This window comes from Chlorocebus sabaeus, chromosome 23 (genome assembly GCF_047675955.1).
Source record: "Chlorocebus sabaeus isolate Y175 chromosome 23, mChlSab1.0.hap1, whole genome shotgun sequence".
In the NCBI taxonomy this organism is placed as follows: Eukaryota; Metazoa; Chordata; class Mammalia; order Primates; family Cercopithecidae; genus Chlorocebus; species Chlorocebus sabaeus.
This window is the reverse complement of record NC_132926.1, coordinates 44,182,359-44,203,642: the sequence shown is the minus strand read 5'-3', so window position 1 is coordinate 44,203,642 and position 21,284 is coordinate 44,182,359. Positions and strand designations below refer to the sequence as shown.

General features: G+C 38.6%; 1 protein-coding gene across 8 annotated transcripts in view; it reads right to left on the bottom strand.

Moving 5' to 3' along the window:
* Positions 1-822: 822 nt before the first annotated feature.
* Positions 823-21,284, bottom strand: part of FAM13B (family with sequence similarity 13 member B) — a 107,808-nt gene continuing 87,346 nt past the window's right edge. For 4 of the 8 annotated variants that reach the window (XM_038009688.2, XM_008014593.3, XM_038009698.2 and 1 more), the window contains 12 exons: positions 20,763-20,910; positions 17,623-17,688; positions 15,410-15,620; positions 14,576-14,705; positions 13,867-13,948; positions 9,872-10,101; positions 7,174-7,257; positions 6,848-6,943; positions 3,997-4,080; positions 3,741-3,904; positions 2,807-2,908; positions 823-1,215 (listed from right to left, as the gene is read on the bottom strand). In XM_038009688.2, coding sequence (XP_037865616.1) covers positions 1,092-1,215; positions 2,807-2,908; positions 3,741-3,904; positions 3,997-4,080; positions 6,848-6,943; positions 7,174-7,257; positions 9,872-10,101; positions 13,867-13,948; positions 14,576-14,705; positions 15,410-15,620; positions 17,623-17,688; positions 20,763-20,910 — 1,521 coding nt within the window. In that variant the 3' untranslated portion in view covers positions 823-1,091. The remainder of the gene's footprint in view (positions 1,216-2,806; positions 2,909-3,740; positions 3,905-3,996; positions 4,081-6,847; positions 6,944-7,173; positions 7,258-9,871; positions 10,102-13,866; positions 13,949-14,575; positions 14,706-15,409; positions 15,621-17,622; positions 17,689-20,762; positions 20,911-21,284) is intronic. The other 4 variants (XM_038009696.2, XM_008014597.3, XM_038009708.2 and 1 more) reach the window with 3 other exon arrangements.

Sequence of the window (21,284 nt, the reverse complement as noted above, 5' to 3'; positions counted from 1 at the left end):
GGTTCCTTAAGAGGGCGTTGTTGTTGTTTTGGTATGGATTTTGCTCAGGGCGTTGTTGTTGTTTTGGTATGGATTTTGCTCATTAAAACAGGAGGGGAAAAAAAAAAGATAACCCCCTGAAGGTACATGTCAAAATGCAGTGGTATAGCCCTTGTTAAGAACAGATTTACCTTAGGCATAATGATTACTGATTTAGGCCCATTGATTGAACACACAAATCTGAGCACCATCAGAGTTCCTACATACTGACATGGCTATTTTCTCACATTATCTGGAGGTGGGTTGGGGAACAGCGCGGATCTGATCCAGACAAATCACACCATTGCCAGCGGATAAACAGTAACTCAGGAAACAGTAATTGAAGTCCCATAGGCAGCATGTGGTATGATTCAGTTCTGTGTGTGATGTATGGTATGTGTTTTCAATATACTAAGCAAGGTCACTTTTTGGTCTACCAACTGTTATCTTCATCCAGGAGCTGTGTGACCACTGAATTGCAAAATTTTACTAACATACTACCTGTGAGAAGGTGTCACTTTGGGAATTAAACAGAAAGGTATTCCACAGTAGGACTTGAAATCTCAGTTTGATTTTGGTTTTCTAGGAAAACAGAGAACACAGTTGCATATGTGCACTTTTATAAGTTTTTCTTTCAAATTTTCAGTCATTCTGTAAGAAAAAGGCAACAGAAGAATTCAGTGTGAAGATTTTCCTCCAATTTTCTTCAGTAATGAGAAACAAAAAGTTGGTAATAACAAAAAGTTTGCATTTCCAAAGTTCTTGAAGTTGAAAGAATAAAATTCTAGCCTTTTGCTAAAAGGATGTATTTGTAGTACAAAACAATGAAGGAAACCATGTTTGCTAAAGGTGGAGAGGACAGTCTGTGGTTAATATGGAACATCACTTACGCTCCCTTGAGAGGGCCTACTTACTCTCCCATCATTTGTTTTGTTTACTGGCACCACAACCAAGTACAAAATGAGATTCTCTGAGTGCCTGACAAAATGAATTTAAGTACCAGCCAAGTACCCATGATGACAGCTTCAAGGAATACAACTGACTTTATGATATGAATTTTCAAAGAATGTATTTTATATGGATTTTGAAGAATCTTGCTTGCTTATAAGAACTTCAAGAAGCCTAAGCTTGGCTTTAATTTTCTTGTACTCCCTGTACTCCTCAAGCACTGGAACACGATCCTCTTTCTGGGCATTCCTAGGGGAGAAAATAACATTTGTAATGTTCTAAAAATCATTTGGAAAAAAAGATCCAAAAGTTGTCTTAATATGAGACATACTGTTACTAAATATAAGTTCAAATAAAAAGTTGTTCCGTTTAAAAAAAAAAAAAAGTTATTGGACTAATACCCTCATCCCCAAGGACCATTTCTAAAATTTTTGATGGACTTCTCTACTTATAGATTAAATGATGCTATACTTACAAATAATCAATTTAGATAACTGTAGGAAACCCAGTATTTTAGTAGGACATCCAGCGCTACACTCTGCCAGGTCTGTGAATATCTATTAAGTGTTGGAGGCTACACTGAGTCATTTAATACATTTAGTTACCTGTGGCTCCAGTGAATTGAGATGTAAAAGTAAATTATCTTACCTGCAACAAGAACAATTTTCTAACTTTATAGTAATGACCCAATGCAATTCAGTTTAATCACTAGCTAAAGAATCAAACTATTCTAATTATAAGCAAAATTTTCTTCCAATAATACAGTGAAACAGAAGACACTTAGAAAAATGCATTTCTGCACTTCAATTTTTTTTTTTTTTTGGAGACGGAGTCTTGCTCTGTCACCCAGGCTGGAGTGCAGTGACGCCATCTCAGCTCACTGCAAGCTCCGCCTCCTGGGTTCACGCCATTCTCCTGCCTCAGTCTGCCTGGAAGCTGGGACTACAGGCGCCCGCCACCACGCCCAGCTATTTTTTTTTTTTTTTTTTTCGGTAGAGATGGGGTTTCACTGTGTTAGCCAGGATGGTCTCAATCTCCTGACCTCGTGATCCCCCCGCCTCAGCCTCCCAAAGTGCTGGGATTACAGGCGTGAGCCACTGTGCCCAGCCCACTTCAGATTATTTTTAACCATATGTGCCAACCTATATAGGAGACTCACAAAGCAAAGGGAATTAGAGTACAGATATTTTAGAATTTGTAGTATTAGCTATCAGCTTGGTAAGATAACCCAGCTACTTAGAAAAATGTTTCTCAGGCCTGAGATAACTGAACCCAAACTTCTGGCCACCATCAGAACTGGAATGTATTTTTCTTAGTTTTAAAAGAGCCCTTCCAAGCCATTGTGCATTACCTAGTTAGATAAAGGCACGTGCCATACTGTAGTATAGGAGCCACATGCCTGGCACACTGTTACATACCTTGGAAATGGGCAGCCTCAACACACAGTATGAACACAATGGTCTCAGTATAAGACAAAAAATCCAAACTAGTTGAGGATACCACTCCTGTCATGGGATCCTTTCTAAAATAAGAGGTATCTCATTTCACAACCACTCCCAAAAGGGTAAGGATGTAGAATTAAAGAATATAAAATCACTGCAGTACAACCAAGGCACCCTAGGACAATCTGAAAATAGTTAATCAGATTTGTTTACACTAGCTGTGACTATTCCTGGCCATTAAAAGCAGGGCCTCGGAGCATAAAGGAATGTTTTAAAATTTTTCAGTGCTAGCATCCTATATGTACAATTTCTAACCCCACGTATTCCATTATTTCAACATATGGTCAACTTGTGAGTTAGAGGAGAAAGATGACTCAATTTTGTGATGCTCAACAAACCTTCCATTTTGTTGATAAAATGCTTCTTCAAATTCCCGCAACGTTTTGCGTAGTTTCTTTTTTTCAGCTCTGGCTTTCCAAAGTTGTTCCAGTAATTCAGGCCTAGAATTGAAATGGTAAGAAAATACTGAAGGGCACACTTGATTCATTATATTCTTAAGAGAGGTTCTATTTCTGGCTGCAAATTAAAAGCGGCTGGGGAACTCTTAGCTCTACCAATACCTAAGCTCCACTGCAAACCAATGAAATCAGAACAGCTGAAGGATTCAAGCATCAGTACTTTAAAATCTTCCCAGTGAAGTCAGGGCTCAGAACCAGTGACATATACCATATCATCCAAAGGTAAAGAAGTGGATCTTGAACAAAAAGATCAACTCGCAACTAGTTCCTGTACTTTGTCATAAATCAACTGTAGGATTTTGTTTGTTTGCTTTTTTAGAGACAGAGTCTCACTCTGTCGCCCAGGCTGGAACACAGTGGTGCGACAGTGCCCTCAATATCCTCCAAACAGAGAATCAAGCGATCCTCTTGCCTCAGCCTCCCAAGTAGCTGGGACTACACATGCACGCCACTACCCCTGGCTAATTTTAAAAAATTTTTTATAGAGTCTGGGTCTATGTTGCCCAGGCTGGTCTTCTACTCCTGGCCTCAAGGGAATCCTCCTGCCTGAACTTCAAAAAGTGCGGGGATTATAGGCATGAGCCACTGTGCCTGGCTAGATTTTTTTTTTTTTTAAATTTTTGAAACACAGTGATGTTTTATTTAAAAATGGGAATGACAATAAATATTTGTAAATCACACTTAAAAAGCATGCATCCTTTGATAAATCTTGATTTATCTCCTATTAATTCCTCAATGCTCATTTAACATCAAATTTCCTGGCATATACATTTTATCATAAAAATAGGCTAAAATCACAAATCAGCATACATACATAGAAGCTGCTCGAGAACTTGACAATCGGAGATCCAGAGCCAGTTTTTCTTGATTTTCTTCAACATCAGATTCAGAGTTTTCTAATGAAGACTGTACCTGTACTGCAGTTTTCAAGATATCACTTAACTCAGAGGACAGATTAACACCATCTTCTTCTTCTTCCTAAAAAGATATCCAAACAGAATTAAACATGTCTTGTCTTTGAACTTTTCCCTTAGGGAAGGGATCAGATAATTATTTCTTTAAAGGATTACCTTGATTTCTTCAAAAAAATGTGCAGTTTCTCCTTCTATGATTGGCTGTAACATCTGACCCCTTCTCTTGGTGGATGGAGATCCCTATAACAATCAATAATATAAATAGTTTTACATTTTAAGTATTCAAGTAAAGCTTCACTTCATTATGTTACGAATCTTCTGTTTTATTTTCAAAATCTTAAACATTTGCTTTAAATATTTTTAGGAACTGCTTAAATTTATTTTTGCTTATATTTTTATTTATGCAGAAGGAAGATAATAATTTATGCCTAGAAAAGTCTAAAAGAGCTCATACAACAGATATTTTTAAAATTCTAAATGGGCCGGGCGTGGTGGCTAATGCCTGTAATCCCAACACTTTGGGAGGCCAAGGCAGGCAGATCACAGGTAAGGAGATCGAGACCATCCTGGCTAACACAGTAAAAGCCCGCTTCTACTAAAAATACAAAAAAATCAGCCAGGCGTGGTGGCGGGTGCCTGTAGTCCCAGCTACTCAGGAGACTGAGGCAGGAGAATCACTTGAACCCCAGGAAGTGGAGGTTGCAGTGAGCAGAGATTGCGCCACCTCACTCCAGCCTGGGCAACAGAGCAAGACTCTGCCTCAAAAAAAAAAAAAAAAAAAAAAAATCTAAATGATAAGAACACATATATAGTTTAATTGGAAGCACTTTTCTTTTTAAAAATAGGTGTCAACTTTTTTAGTTTGAGGACCATTCTATACTTTTTTAAAAACAACTTTATTAAGATATAATTATATATCATAAAATTCACCCTTTTAAAATATATAATTTGGTGGTTTTCAGTATATTTACCAAGTTGTGCAACTATCTCCACTAATTTCAGAACATTTCATTACCTCAGAAGAAACTCTGTACCCATTAGCTGTCACTCATTTGCCTTCTCCCCCTAGCCCCTGGTAACCACTAATCTAAATTCTGTCTCTATGGTCTTGCCTATTCTAAATCTTTCATAAAGATGGGATCATATAATATGTGCCCCTTTGTGTCAGGCTTCTCTCATTCAGCTTGTTTCCAAGGTTCACTCATGTTGTGGCATCTATCTTTATTTCATTGTTTTTTATGGCTGAAGAATATTTTGGGTGTATGGGTTACCACGTCTTATTTACCCATTCATCTGCTGATATTCGACTCAGCAATCCCATCACTAGGTATATATATCCAAAAGAAAACAAATCAGTCTACCAAAAACAACACATGCAGTCACATGGTTATCCATAGCACTATTCACAATAGCAAAGTCATGAAATCAGGTGCCCATCAACAGTGGATTGGATAAAGAAAATGTGGTACATATACACCATAAAATATTACACAGCCATAAAAAAGAACAAAATTGGCAGGGCACAGTGGCTCATGCCTGTAATCCCAGCACTTTGGGAGGCCGAGGGAGATGGATGACAAGGTCAGGAGTTCAAGACTAGCCTGGCCAAGATGGTGAAATCCTGTCTCTACTAAAAAATTAGCTGGGCGTGGTGGTGGGTGCCCGTAATCCCAGCTACTCGGGAGGCTGAGGTGGAGAACTGCTTGAACCTGGGAGGCGGAGGTTGCAGTGAGCCGAGATCGCACCACTGAACTCCAGCCTGGGTGACACAGCGAGACTCTATCTCAAAAACAAAAACAAAGCAAACAAAAAATCATGTCCTTTGGGATAACATGGACACAGCTGGAGGCCATTATCCTAAGCGAAGTAACAAATGAACAGCAAACCAAATACTGAATGTGCTCATCTATAAGTGGGAGCTAAACATCAGGTACTCATGGACATAAAAAAAGGCAACAACACACAATGTGGACTACTGGGGGGAGGGGAGGGAAGGGGGCAAGGAGTGAAAAACTGTTGTGCACTATGCTCAGTACCTAGGTGACAGGATTATTTGTACCCTAAACCTCAGCATCAAGCAATACACCCAGGTAATAAAACTGCACATATAGCCCTTGAATCTAAAATAAAAGTTGGGGGGAAAAAAAAAAAAAAGTCACCAGGCAGTCATCACCTAAAGGAAGCCGCCATGCAAGTAGCTATCTACATAAAAATAGCCTGAAAGCCACAGCAAACCAGAAGGTTCAGTGAATTAATTCATAGGAAATCATGTAGAATGGGATACATGCTGTTTTCTATTTGAACCCAAGACCAATCTGCCTACAGTCATACTATCTAAAGGTTAATTTGAAGACAGCGCTTAATCTGCATTTAAATACTACAGTTTTCATTTTTCTTTAAAAATGCACACAAATACCAATAAGCATTATTTTAAGTGACTTTTTCTCATTAAAAAGATTAACTTATTTTAAAAGTCAGCTTATATCATTATGCAAATAAAAGGACATCATCATGGCCACCACAAAACTGATGCATTTTCAAAGACATGAATTTAAATGGAAATAAACTAGACACTCTGACATGAATTTAAATGGAAATAAACTAGACACTCTGACATGAATTTAAATGGAAATAAACTAGAAACTCTGAATGAGTTTCCCATTCTGCTTCTGTCACTTACAAAGTAGATTAGGCACATCACTCACTGCCTAAGCCTCAGTTTCATCACCTCTGAAATGATGCTATCATATTCTACCTGTTGTGATTTTACTTGTCAGGATTTAATGACATAAACATACATAAAAATGCTTACAAAATGCTTACAAAAGTGTCTGGGATATACTAGCAGACATTATTAGTTTCCTACTTTAAAATCAGTAATCTCACCTTACAAGGACAATTATTTCTGTCTTGACTGTATTTCTCCAATATACCACAATAATAATTTTTTGGGGGAAGAGTACATCTTGATAAAATGAACTAGAGAATTACTGCTTATTTTACTTACAAGGACAGGAGTGATGCTAGCTCTTGTAAGCATTTGTTTTACAAGCCTGTATCTATCATAGAGAGGTTTAACAATATGCCTTTCTTCCTTGGTCACCTGAAGCAAGAAAAAAAAGAAACTGTCTAGTCATCACAAATCTAAAATGTCCAAAACATTAAACAATGACTTATTCCCCCAATTTCAAATTTTATATTAAATACATAGGCAATCCCCCAATTGTAGGAAATAATGCTCAAAAAACAGCCCTGAAGAACGCAGGCCACAGAAGTGATTCATGTTCTTTTTTAAGACATAAAATCAAATCTTTTTAGCAAGAGAGATATTACCGGCCTTCCATGTTGACTTTCATAGTAAAGAAGACTTTTCTGAAGAGAAGCTTTCTCTTCTACCAAATGATCTTTGGTCATTTTCTGGAATTAAACAAAAAAAATAACAAAATACAAAAAAACCCAAAAACAAAAACAAAAACAAAAACTCCACTGGCATCATTAATATTCTCCTCACTCCCACAATGTAAATAATTAGGTAGAAAGGGCAGACCATCAACAGTCTAGCCCAGGCTAATAAAGCCTTTGCTTGTAGATTTGCAGGCAAATTTTTCAGTCTCCTGTACAATTTGCTCTTGTAATAAGTAGGTACCAACCCCTTTGATGGCTTTACATTTTATCTGAATAGATTATGATTACTGGCTTGGGTAAATTACCTAACCTCTTTGTATTCAATATCCTCATCTGTAAAATGGGAATACTTCGTTCTACCTTAAAGGGCTCTAATGAGGAATAAATGAGTTCTATGTAAAGTATTTGCAACACTGCCTACCTGGCACAGAGTAAACATAAATAACTGCTTGCTATTTCATTTAATGTTGTTGGCATTTTATTGGCATTAAGTGAGCAGCACGCATGCGCATGCGCATACACACATAGGTTTTACAATACAATATTTATTCTAAACCATTAAGAAAATCTAGAAGCAGTATAGTGGAAAGATCCTGGAAAAAGCTCAACAATGTCCATTTGTGACCTCACACTTCTCTATTACCTCAGTTTTCCTTCATCTGGGTTAGCACATTCTTTACACTGCAATACTCTTCTCACAGCTTTTATAGTCTAGTTAGTAGAGTAAGCAATGCTTCCCAAATTTATTTGTCCACAGACAAGCTCCACAGACAAATAAATATGGTAAGCCTTGCATACTCTTACTAATTAAAACAAATTTGTCCCCTTCATTCTACAGGATCAACTATTAACACCTGAACGTGTGTTCCACAGAATACCCTTTAACACTAGACCAAATAATCTCTCTACTTATTCCCAGGACTCATTAATACTACCCTGGTCTCTCATGAGAGTAAAATTGAAGATAAAAAAATTCACTGCATAACATCTTGCTATAACAAACATAACTTTAAAATTATATACATTCAGTAGAGGATAGCTGAGTGTAGTCTGTCAAACACTGATTTCAACTTCAAGCTTGAATCAGTCTTAAACCAGGGATAACACATTTGCATAAAGTTGTGGGGGGGTGGGGGAATATTTATTCTAACATAAAATTTTAAAAGGGCTTGATGCTGTGGTTCACACCTATAATCTCAGCAATTGAGGCCATGAGTTCAAGACCAGTCTGGGCAACATAGTGAGACACGATTTCTATCAAAAAAAAAATTTTTTTTTTTTTGAGACGAGGTCTTGCTGTGTTGCCCAGGCTTGAGTGCAGTGGTGCAATCCTGGCTCACTGCAACCTCCGTCTCCCAGGTTGAATCAATTCTGCCTCAGTCTCTGGAGTAGCTGCATTACAGGCATGTGCCACCACAACCAGCTAATTTTTTTTGTACTTTTAGTAGAGATGGGGTTTCGTCATGTTGGCCAGGCTGGTCTCGAACTCCCGACCTCAGGTGATCCACCCACCCCAGCCTCCCAAAGTGGTGGGATTACAGGCATGAGCCACTGCGCCTGGCCAAAAGAAATTTTTTTTAAGCAAAAGAAATGTTAAGAGGGGAAGAGATAAGAATGACTAATTCAGCTCTATTCAAGGGAAAGAAAGACTTCAATATTTGGATCATGAGACAGGTATACTCTGTTGTCAAAGTAAGAGTTCTGCATCAGGACTATTACTTAGATAAAAGTTCACCTGAGACCATCTACTCTCTCCATTCTCCAAGCAAATCTCATCCAATATAAGAATAGGTTGCCAAGTGCTTTGATCAGGACTGCCCTAGGCACAGGCTTTACTAGGGAAGAATAATGGCTCTTCAAAAAAAAAAAAAATTCATTTAATCCTCATAACCATATCAAGTTAGTATTAATGGACATAATCACGTCCATATACATTATAGGATTGTTGAAGGGGCTGAGTGGCATAATGCATAAAATATAACCACCCAATGTCTGGCATAAGCTAGGAGATCAATACACATAGCTATTAGGACACAAGGACAGGATTCAAGCTGAGGTCTGTAGGTCTGTTTCATGTTTTTTTTTTTTTTTTTTGAGATAGGGTCTCACTCTGTCACCCAGGCTGGAGGTACAGCTCACTGCAGTCCTGATCTCTGGGGCTCCATCAATCCTCCCACCTCAGCCTTCCAAGTAACTGGAACTACAGGTGCATACCACCACATCCAGCTAATTTTTAAATTTTATTTGCAGAGACAGGGTCTCACTTTGTTGCTGAGGCTGGTCTCAAACTCCTGGGCTCAGGCAATTCTCCTGCCCGGACCTCTGAAAATGCTGGAATTAGAGGCATGAGCTACCTGTTTCGTGCTCTTTATACACTCATCTTGCCAACTGCCTCGAACATAAATGAACTCATCAGCATTCTAGTTTTTTCAGTTTTATTATGATTCAATTCCTGAAGTATTTGGCACTTCTGTTATGCTGATTAAAGAATGTTTCTGAATCTGCAAAGATGGGGAGCAGATTCAGGAAAATCAGACTACCTAGACATCTCTATCCTGCTATAGTAATTATTTTGTTTCAGGAATTCTAAAGGCTAATCTGGGCAAAAATCATAGCTCAAGATTACCTTGATATCTTCTGGAAGACACCTCTCAATACGTTTTTCTTTCAGTCTTTTAAGAATAAGTTCAAGGGTTGCTTCTTTAGATGGTTTCTTCTCCTTCTGAATGACCTTCGGTTCATCTTCATTCTCCTCATCTTCATGGTCTAGAGAAGAACCAAAGCTTTTTGGAAGAGTGTTACTACGTGGACGTGTCTGAGGTACAAATTCTCCATCAGAATTTTTGTGTTTTGCATCTACATGTCAGAAATAAGGAGAGATCAATAATAATTGGTTTTAGCTTTGACCAGGTCAAAGAATAAGCAAGATATACAACAAGAAAGTACACATTAAAGCACACAGACTTAGATATTTCAAAGCCAAATAAAACATTTAAGAAGCAAAAAACAGCAAGATAGCTATTCTAGGCCGGGCGTGGTGGCTCACACCTGTAATCCCAGAACTTTGAGAGGCTGAGGCAGAAGGACTGCTTGAACCCAGGAGTTTGAGACTAGCCTGGACAACTGAGTGAGACCCCATCTCTACAAAAAATTTTTTAAATTAGCTGAGGCCGGGCATGGTGGCTCACACCTGTATCCCAGCACTTTGGGATGCCAAGGTGGGCGGATCACTTGAGGTCAGGAGCTCGAGACCAGCTCGGTCCACATGGCAAAACCCCGTCTCTAACAAAAATACAAAAGTTAGCCAGGTGTGGTAGCACATGCCTGTACATGGTAGCACACATCTGTAATCCCAACTACTCATGAGGCTGAGGCAGGAGAATCACTTGAACCCGGAAGGCGGAGGTTGCAGTAAGCCAATGTCACGCCAATGCACTCCAGCCTGGGTGAGAGAGTGAGACTCTGTCTCAAAAAAAAAAAAAAGCTGAGCACGGTGGCACATGCCTGTAAGTCCTAGTTACTTGGGAGGCTGGAGTGGGAAGACCACATTGAGCCTGGGAGGCTCACGCTACAGTAAACTGAGACTGTACCACTGCAATGCAGCCTGGGCAACAGAGTCAGACCTTGTCTTAAAAAAACACAAAAACATAACAAAAAAAGAGAGAACAAGCTATTAATTTTATATCCATAGACAGTCTACTATTGAATAAAATGCTCTGATGGGCATGGGAGATACAGAAGAAAACAAAACAGACATGGTTCCTGTTCTTGTGGAGCATAAATTCAGGGAAGGAAAAACAATAACCAAATACTCAGATTAGTAAAATAACTTTAAAGAATGCTATGATCTATAAATAAAACAGGATGGAGTTGCAGTGCTAAAAGCAGTATAATTTGTGGAGGAACAACTACATTGGATGGGACTGACAAAGAAGACCTCTCTGAATACTATCATCCTGGCAGAATACGGAATAAGGAGCTCGTCTAGCATAAAGGATTTACTGGAAGGGCATTTGTCCCTAGTGAGGCAATAGCCAGTGTGAAGGTCCTAAAGCTTGGCAAGTTTGAGGAACAGAAAAGAGATGAAAGTGATAAAATCCGCCAAGGGCAGAGTGTGCAAGGCCTTGAAAGCCACAGTCACGAGTTTTGACTTTATTCTAGGTGGAAGCCCACTGAAGGGCTTGAAAAAGAGAGTAACATGACTTTTTATTTTTCTTTTTGAGACAGGGTCTTGCCCTGTCACCCTGGCTGGAGTACAGTGGCACAAACATGGCTCACTGCAGCCTTGACCTCCTGGGCCTAAGTGGTCCTCCTGCCTCAGCCCCCAACGTAGCTGGGACTCAGGCTAACATGAATTTTTTAAAGATAAATCTAACTACCATGAAGCAAATGGACTACAGGGCAGCATAAGTGAAAGAAAATGGGAAAATTATGAGGTCAATGCTGGACAATTTAATGGTATCAGTTACTAATAAAATCAAAGTAATAATTTTCACTGATGACTGGAAATTGGCATTAAACACGGAAATCTTTAACAGAATTACAGGGGAAAATTAAGCGATACTCTAAAGAGGAGTTAAGAGACATTATCTTGGCCGGCCATGGTGTCTCACACCTGTAATCCCAGCACTGTGGGAGGCCAAGGCAGACAGATTGCTTGAGCCCAGGAGTTTGAGACCAGCCTGGGCAACATGGTGCAATGCCATCTCTACTAAGAATACAAAAAAATTAGCTGGGCATAGTGGCATGTGCCTGTAGTCCCAGCTACTCAGGAGGCTGAGGTGGGAGGATCACTTCAGCCCGGGAGGTGGAAGTTGCAATGAGCTAAGATCATGCCATTGCACTCCACTCCTGAGCAAGAGTAAAACCCTGTCTTTTTAAAAAAAAAAAAAAAAAAAAAAAAAAAGAGCGCCAGACTTTATCTTAACCACAAGATTATAAACTCCATGACAGTAGGGACTGTGTCTGTCTTGTTCACTGCTATATCTCTAGTTGTCTACAAAGTACTTAATACTTCAGAAATACTAAACACTTACTGGGCCGGGCGTGTGGCTCATACTTGTAATCCCAACACTTTGCAAGACCGAGGTGGGAGAATTGCTTAAGGCCAGAAGTTTGAGACCAATCCAGGCAACAAAGCAAGAACCCAACTCTATACAAAATTTTAAAAAATTACTTGGGTGTGGCAGTGCATGCCTGTAGTCCTAGCTACTCTGGAGGCTGAGGTGGAAGGATCACTTGAGCCCATCAGTTCAAGGCTGCAGTGAGCCACGACCATGCCACCACACTCCAGCCTTGATGACAGAGCAAGATTCTGTCTCAAAAAAATAAAAAATACGTACTTTTTTATTTTTATAAGCCAGGTGAAGTGGCTCACACCTGTAATCCCAGCACTTTGGGAGGCTGAGGCAGGTGGATCACTTGAGCCCAAGAGTTCGAGACCAGCCTGGGCAACATGGCAAAACCCTATCTCTACTAAATATTACAAAAATTAGCTGGGCTTGGTGGCATGCACCTGTAATTCCAGCTACTCGGGAGGCTGAGGCACAAGAATCACTTGAACCCAGGAGGCAGAGGTTGCAGTGAGCTGAGATGGCATCACTAAACTCCAGCCTGGGCAACAGAGTGAGACTCTGTCTCAAAAAAATAAGAAATAAAAATAAAAATAAAAACTTTATTGAGTAAATTTAAATGAATAAACCAAAGTGATGCTCCAGATAATAAACCCCTATTTTGCATAATTTTAAAAGTAATAATTATTAAAATACATACTCACTAAACATCCACAAAGTAAATATACTTCAACAACTACTATACTAGTTTGACACCTAGAAATGCAATGCCTAGTTTATCATTCAAGAGTTGCAATTTAGTCTTTAGTCTTTGTGGTATAAACAAGTCACTGTGATTAGACTTTCTTAGTCTTAGACGAAAATATCTACCAAAAAATCTTTTTTTTTTTTTTTTTTTTTGAGACGGAGTCTCACTCTGTGGCCCAGGCTGGAGTGCAGTGGCCGGATCTCAGCTCACTGCAAGCTCCGCCTCCCGGGTTCCCACCATTCTCCTGCCTCAGCCTCCCGAGCAGCTGGGACTACAGGCACCCGCCACCTCGCCCAGCTAGTGTTTTGTACTTTTTTTTTTAGTAGAGATGGGGTTTCACCGTGTTAGCCAGGATGGTCTCGATCTCCTGACCTCGTGATCCGCCCGTCTCGGCCTCCCAAAGTGCTGGGATTACAGGCTTGAGCCACCGCGCCCAGCCCCAAAAAATCTTAATGAAATATCCACCACAACTCAAAGCTGCTTAATATTTGAAATATATTTCAGATAAACTTTATAACATCAGTTCACTTATGAATATACAAATACAATCTCAGGTATCTTTCAAAAAGACGTTACTAATAAAAACACAAAAAAGACATTTAAAATATAATACAGAACTACTGTACTATAACACAGTACTACAGTATACAATTTTGACCCTAATAAAAGAAAAAAAGGTAACTTTCATTTTTGTCAAACAGTGCCCAAGATTTAAAATTATCAAAAGTTGTAATTCTCAGACATTAATATAAAAAAAATTTTTTTAACTGCAAATATATTACAAACTGGCACAAAATGTACCTTTAATTTGCTTCCGCAGTTTTGTAAGCTCTGTCATCCATTTTAATACCTTTGGATTGGCAGCAATATCACTGTAAGAGGGCTGAAAAATTATGGAGCAGAATCACTGACACTTGTGATAAGCAATAGTTATGTTAATTTATGTCCAAATAGTATTTTACAGTTCCCACAGCAAAGACTACTCAATTCTCATTTCATCTTATTTTAATTAGGTAGGGCAGGATATTAAGTCAAGTTCTCCCAAGGTAAGGTCTAGTAACTGGCAGAAGCCAGATCTGAATATGGGTCTTCTGACTCCAAGTATAGGACTCTTTCCACTTCACATGTCCTAACTATTAAAACACTCTTTCCCTCCTCCACTTCATCCCTCACAAACTCCCTCTCCTCCCCATTTGGTACTTGCGGTTTTTGATAAGAGCAGAAATAGCAGTAACATGATTTGTCAATGTAAAAGTATTTGCTTTAAAAATTCTAAAAGCTGCTTTGCCAATGGAAATAAAAAGATGCCACGCTGCAAATGGCAAGAATACTGACCTGGAAGTCAGGAGACTGAGGAGTTATATAATCTCAGATCTACATGATCACTGTTCCTCTGGGCATCTCAGATTTATTACCTTTCTCACACAGATCTAAACTAATGCTCTTGAAAAACACTCCTCTCGGTTCTAATACTAGATTTAGCTCACTCTGGGGAATGCTACAGACCTACCTTGCTATTTCTTTCCCTTTCAAACTGTTCCTCAAATTGTCTGATTTTCTTCTGAAGTTTCTTGACCAACTGATAAGGGGTTCTGTCTTCTCTCTTTTCATCTTTTGAACTAAAGGATGATCTTCGAATTCTGAATTAAAACAAAAGGCCAACAGTTAAATTTTCAAGTACCAACACTGTATCTCTTAATGCCCTGACATAACACTATTAGCAATAAGTAAATCTTAAAGGTATAAATAAGTCCCTAACACTAAAGGACAGGTAGTATAAAGAAACACTGTAATATTACAGACCACAAATTTAGCTAATACAAGTGGTGATGCAAACAGTTTGGAATCATTTAAAACTGGTTTGGACAAAGGCAGAAAATAAAAGGATACCTAGCAGCTCAGAGCTCTTGTAACTGTTCAAACTGCATAGCAAAGTTTTTGACATTCAGATCTATTTAAAGCTTTGATTAAAAAAAGATTAGGAACTGCTCAGCACCACCTGCTGCTTCCTTTACAGAGCTCTGTATTTCAGCGATGAATACACAAATAAATGAATAATACACCATGAGAAAATGTCTATTTGAGAACAAACTTCAAAGACTACACCTCAATGAACTCAGCAGGGTCAAAAAAAAAAAAAAAAAAGTTACAAAAACGTGCTCTATAAAATCAGGGAGAAAGCTCTGAATTCTATGTCTAGAAGACCAAATCTTTTTTTTTTTTTTTTTTTTTTTTTTTTGAGATGGAGTATCACTATTGAAGCCCATGCTGGAAGACTAAATCTCTCAAAAGACTTGGGTATATAATAGGAATTGCCTCTTGTAAGTACATAAAAATCATATACCTAGTAAAAGACAGTGCTTTAGATGAGGAATCCAACTTTTCTGGATCATGCAGGAAACGCTGGCTTTGCCCAAAATCTAAACTGCGGTGTGATAATACTGGAGGACAGTCCTCTTCCAAGGGGTGATGATTCATTCTTCCAGCTTGTGGGGACAGCTGAGCTTCTCCAGACTCAGAGTCCTCCTGCCAAGACTTAAAAGCAGGAAATGGCTCTATAAAAAAACACAAAGAATAGTACCATGGGTCTCTTGATTCCACATGGGAAAAAAGTCACAAAATATCAGCTATGTGTTCCTTAAATCATACCATTACGTAGCGTTTTATATATACATATATGTCTTCATAAAGCCTACTATAGTTTAAAATTATTCAAGCTTCAATTTCTAGCCCAGAGTTCTTTTTTTTTTTTTTTTTTTTTTTGAGATAAGGTCTCGCTCTGCTGCCCAGGCTGGAGTTCAGTGTCATGATGGTGGCTCACTGCAGCCTCGACCTCCTAGGCTCAAACAATCCTCCCACCTCAGCCTCCCGAGCAGCTGGGACTACAGGTTCTTGCTACTATGCCTGACTAATTTTCTTTTTTTGTTGTTGGTAGACACGAGGTCTCACTATGTTGGCCAGACTGGTCTTGAACTCCTAGGCTCAAGTGATCCTCCCAATGTGCTGGGATTACAGGCATGAGCCACTGTGCCCAACCCAGAGTTCTATTTCCATATAAATTTAAATTTCTGAACCCAGTGGCAAAGCAAGAAAGGACACTGTCAAGCTCTTTAAAACCTAATTTAATTCTAAAGATGTTATTTAATATAATTCTGAACTTTTCTAAAGATGTTTTACTTACAAATGTTACTTTTCAAGTAGGGAAAAACTAGAAACAGCAAGAACTGAAGTTCTTTCTTAGAAATTTAACTTAAAAGCCAAATGATGCCAGGTGTATGACCTGTCCCTCACTGTCAAATAGTTACATTAAGAAAAAGTGGGAGCTGCACCCCATGTTACACAGAACACTCACCAAATGGAGCTCTCTGACTTTAGAAGAATTCTAACATTCCCAAGAGGAGGAGCTGATTCACATGACAGCACCTGGCCTCTAACATTAAACTGTGAGTTATCTTCTGTTACAGGATTCCTATGTATACATATTTTAATAATACCCATCAGTGTTACTAAGACAAAACAATAGCACTAGGCCTTCTTAAGCACATTTACTTTACAGCAGTTATCCTGTATGCCCTCAAATGAAAGTTATGTTAATACGTTCGATGTCTTTGCAAATATAATGTTTGATTACATACAGAACACATACAGATCATACACACAATCCACAAATATACCCCAAATACAAAATTAAGTACAAGAGGGAAAGAAAAAATTGCCATCTACACATTATCTTTTTATTTATTTATTTTGAGATGGAGTCTCGCTCTGTCACCCAGGCTGGAGTGCAGTGGCATGACCTCGGCTCACTGCAACCTCTGCCTCCTGGGTTCAAGCGATTCTCCTGCCTCAGCCTACCGAGTGGCTGGTATTACAGGCACCTGCTACCATGCTTGGCTAATATTTGTATTTTCTGTTGAGACGGGGTTTCACCATGTTGGCCAGGCTGGTTATGAACTCCTGACCTCAAGTGATCCGCCTGCCTCGGCCTCCCAAAGTGCTAGGATTACAAGCGTGAGCCACCACGCCCGGCAGCTTTTTAAATAACTACACTTAAAAATTTCGATGCTATTGGCTATTAGCAATAGTGAAAATGAAGAGGGCTTGACAGTGTCAAAATTCAAGAGTGATGTTTTCTTTTTCCTCACACAGTAGCTAAGATTGCTGCTTTAGTAATTTAACTTTATGCATTAGCAATTTAAAGCATTACCTTTCCTTTCAAAATAATAAGAACATAATTTAGTTTGTTTTTGAAGCCCAGATCAATCTGAGAATTAAAAATTGGGTACAAAGCGTGCGATCCCACAATAAACCCAACAATAAAGTGATTTGCAAAGCAACCCTTGTACCTGTGTCCCAGCAAATAAGTAGTGAACATTTTATGAGAAATATCCTATTTTAAGAAAAAACAAAAGTAACAGCAATTTTTTCTGGGTTGACTTTGAACCCAGAACAGTTTTCCTAAGATATGGGGACAGCAGGAGAAGGGCTTAATAAAAAGACAAACAAAGTGAACCATAAAAAGGCAAAAAAAACTAAACTATGGTGAACCATACTTACCCTCCCCATCTCTCTGCAGATGCATTGTTTTGAAATCAATGAGGGGAAAAGTGATAGGGCATGACGCTAATAAAATGGAAAAAATGGCAAAAAATACTAAAGTGAACACACGGCACAGTCAGAACAAACCATACACATAACACAAAGCCAAAGATACCAAAAACATTTCCCTAAAACCAGTTAGGCATTCTGTTCAAAAACTTTATTAAAAGAAATTACTACTAACTAGATTTTAACAAACATAAACATAACATTTCCATTTCAGCAAGCAATGCAAAAAAGAGGGGGAAAACTCAAAGTAGCGCTATTTTATTAAAACTCAAACAGAAAACTGAAGAAAGGGAAATTCTTAAGCAGGCATTGTTTGAAGTTTTTCAGTATAAATGATTTCAAAGAAAAAAATCTCCCTTAGTTTGCTCTTTGAAAAAATTCTACTGCATTTCATTCCAGAGTTAGCAGGAGAGAATCTGAAGATGGTATCCACTTCCATTAAAAGTCAAAATTTTGTGAACAGCTGCTACAAATTCATACTGGTGACAGTCATGTGTGCTACCTGCTTGCTAACTACTGCATTCTGCTGACTACTTTTCTTACCCTTTGAGGAAAAAACAAAACAAAAACCATATACTTAGGAATAGTGACATAGGGCTCTATTTGGAGTCATCCCACTTCTCTACAAAGAGTCACATCAAACAAAGCATGTCTGATTCCAAGGTATCCAGGGTGTAAAGTAAGTTGGTCTCTTAAATAAATAAGACTTTCTCATTGAGAATATCGTAACTCCTGGCCGGGCATGGTGGCTCATGCCTGTAATCCCAGCACTTTGGGAGGCCAAGGCAGGGAGATCACCTGAGGTCGGGAGTTTGGGACCAGCCTGACCAACATGGAGAAACTCCATCTCTACTAAAATACAAAATTAGCCAGGCATGGTGGTACATGTCTGTAATCCCAGCTACTCGGGAGGCTGAGGCAGAAAAATTGCTTGAACCTGGGAGGTGGAGGTTGCGGTGAGGTGAGATCATGCCATTGCACTGCAGCCTGGGCAACAAGAGCAAAACTCCGTCTCAAAAAAAAAAAAAAAAAAAACCTAACTCCTAATTGTGGAAAATCAATCAATGTTCGCATTAGTGACAAAGTTAGAAGAAATAACATGGTCTACAAACAGCCACTCTACAAAGCACATGCACAGTTTATGGCTGGGAAGTTCACTCTGGTGTCTGTAACCATTGGCTTTCTGAAAGTCGCAGACCCCTATTTCTGGAAGAGCAAGTAGGAGACCTACATAGACTTGTTTAGGCTGTTGAACCAGGGCAGCTCAGGCACTGAAAATCAGGCATCAGCAGCCTACAGGTTACCTCCTTTATCTATACCAAGGTATAGGTGCTGAATTCTGACATGGAAAAAAAAGTCCAGTATCAGGTTCTCTTTCAGGGAGACTCAAGAACACTGAAGTTAAGACAGAGAAGGTCCATTCTCTTTAGACAATGAAAAACAATTGTTCTTCTATGTTTAAAATTTAATCAGGACTCCCAGGCCAAAGATCATACACAACTATTTATCTGCATCTTCTAATAGGAAGAAACAAAAGTGCTTTATCAGAATCCCAGCTGCTTCCTTTGAAGACTCATTTCCTAGCAATGCTCCAAGGGATGCTCTGTCGACCACCATTCCTTTTATTTCAGCCACAATAAATAACAAAAAAGAACATATAATCTTCAACTGCCACCAGTATGCTAACATATCCCCTAACACTGGGAAGCATCTTCATAAATTCCAGATGTCCTGAATAACCCAGAACAAAGCAAATGAAAGACAACTTCCTAATTTAGTCTAAGTTAAAACAGATAATATGCCACTGGGCATGCCAAACATCTAGGCCTATATAAAAAGGAGGGTGGGGAGGAGACAGCAATAAAAATTGGCACAGACAATGACTTGGTTGGGGCTCTTAAAAAAAAAATGCCTAGACCTTAAAAAAAAAAAAAAAAGATCCACACACACTCCATTTCCGATCTGCGATCAGGTGACTACACTTACAGGGCCAAAAGGAGTCCATGGCACTGGCATTACAATCCCTGTTATTGCCAGCGTATGTCAACAGATAACTTGCCAAAGGTGACACAACCCAGGGATCTCCATCCAAGTGAATGAATATGTAACTCTGCTTAAGATTCTTGAGTTATCTCATTGTCTCTTTACCAAGGTGTATGATCCAGAAAAACTCCTAGATCCAAATTTATTGCTTGTTTCCCACCCCCACTCAACATTTTATTTGAAAGTTTACAAATACATAGCAAAATTGAAAGAACTTTACACTGAATATCCATATATCAATCACAATCTATCATTAACATTCTACTATACTTGCTTTTTAACATTTATCCATCCCATTAACCATCTTATTTTTTTCACAGATTTCAGAGTAAACTGCGGGTATCAGTAAATTTCCCCACAAGTACTCCAGCATGCAAATCATCCACTGAAGTTCAGCATTTGTTTACAGTTTTTTATTCTCTTGAAGTAAAAAGAGAACTTTATATACAAAGAAACACAAAAATCTATGTATTTGCTGAGTTTTGAGACATACATATACCCATGTTGTTTGCTTATTAAATTTTAACTTCTCTCCTTTGTGCAAATTTTTAGAGTCCCTTGCACCATACCTTCATAACCTAAGACAGAGATAACAGGAATATGGTACAATATTTGTTTAGAAGTACCCTTGAAGGTCATTTTCAAAAATGTACTGCTGATGATTCTAAGGAAAAGGTAATTATACACCCTCTGTTTAAACTGGTGAGATCCCTAAGCTGTAACATACTAGGCTTTCAAAGACTGGGAGATAGCACTTAACTATTAACAAAAACGTATGCTGGGTGACCTTTTTAAAAAATCAGCTCTAACATCCATTTTCAAAGCTGTTGATGGATCAGATAAGAACTTCTAGTTCATATGAGATGCTGCCCCAAAATCTCAGTGTGTTTCACTAAAAACACCTACTTATTTATCTTATATGAAAGGGAGAACAAGATCAAGATGAATAAGGTTATCCAGAAAAGGGCTGTAGTCTTATCATCGCTTAGGGTAATTTCAGTTACAAACAATATTATCAGGAAAATAATGTGTGTGGGTAAAATTACCTTCCCATTTATCACCATCAGAAACATTCTTCAGATCTAAATGTGGAATATTAACACATGCTGCTTCACCTTGAACACCAACACTTTGACCTCCTGGTACTTCTGATTCAGTGTTGGCATTCAAATCACATATCTTGCTACTAGAATCCTGTATTTTAAAATAAAGAATACATTTCACAATGACGGAAGCTTTTCACACCCAGCTTAAACACATCCAGCATATATCCATGAGTAGTCTTCATTAGTTTTTTGTGCCTATACAGCCGACTATCTCATTCCCACTGTGCAAACTATTTTCAAAGATAAACACGCAGTTTTAGAATATGTCTTACTGGAAGACAAGTTTGGATTCCAAATTCAGGAAAGTGTTTTCATAACCAAGTCTCTTGTAGCCAAAAGTGGCAAATTAAGTTGCTGTTTAACTGTAAAATATTTGATAGGAGTATTTATATTTAAATCTTTAAACCTAGCTAACCCACGTGAAAGACCAGACATAACAGACAGTTTAAACCTAGGCAAGTT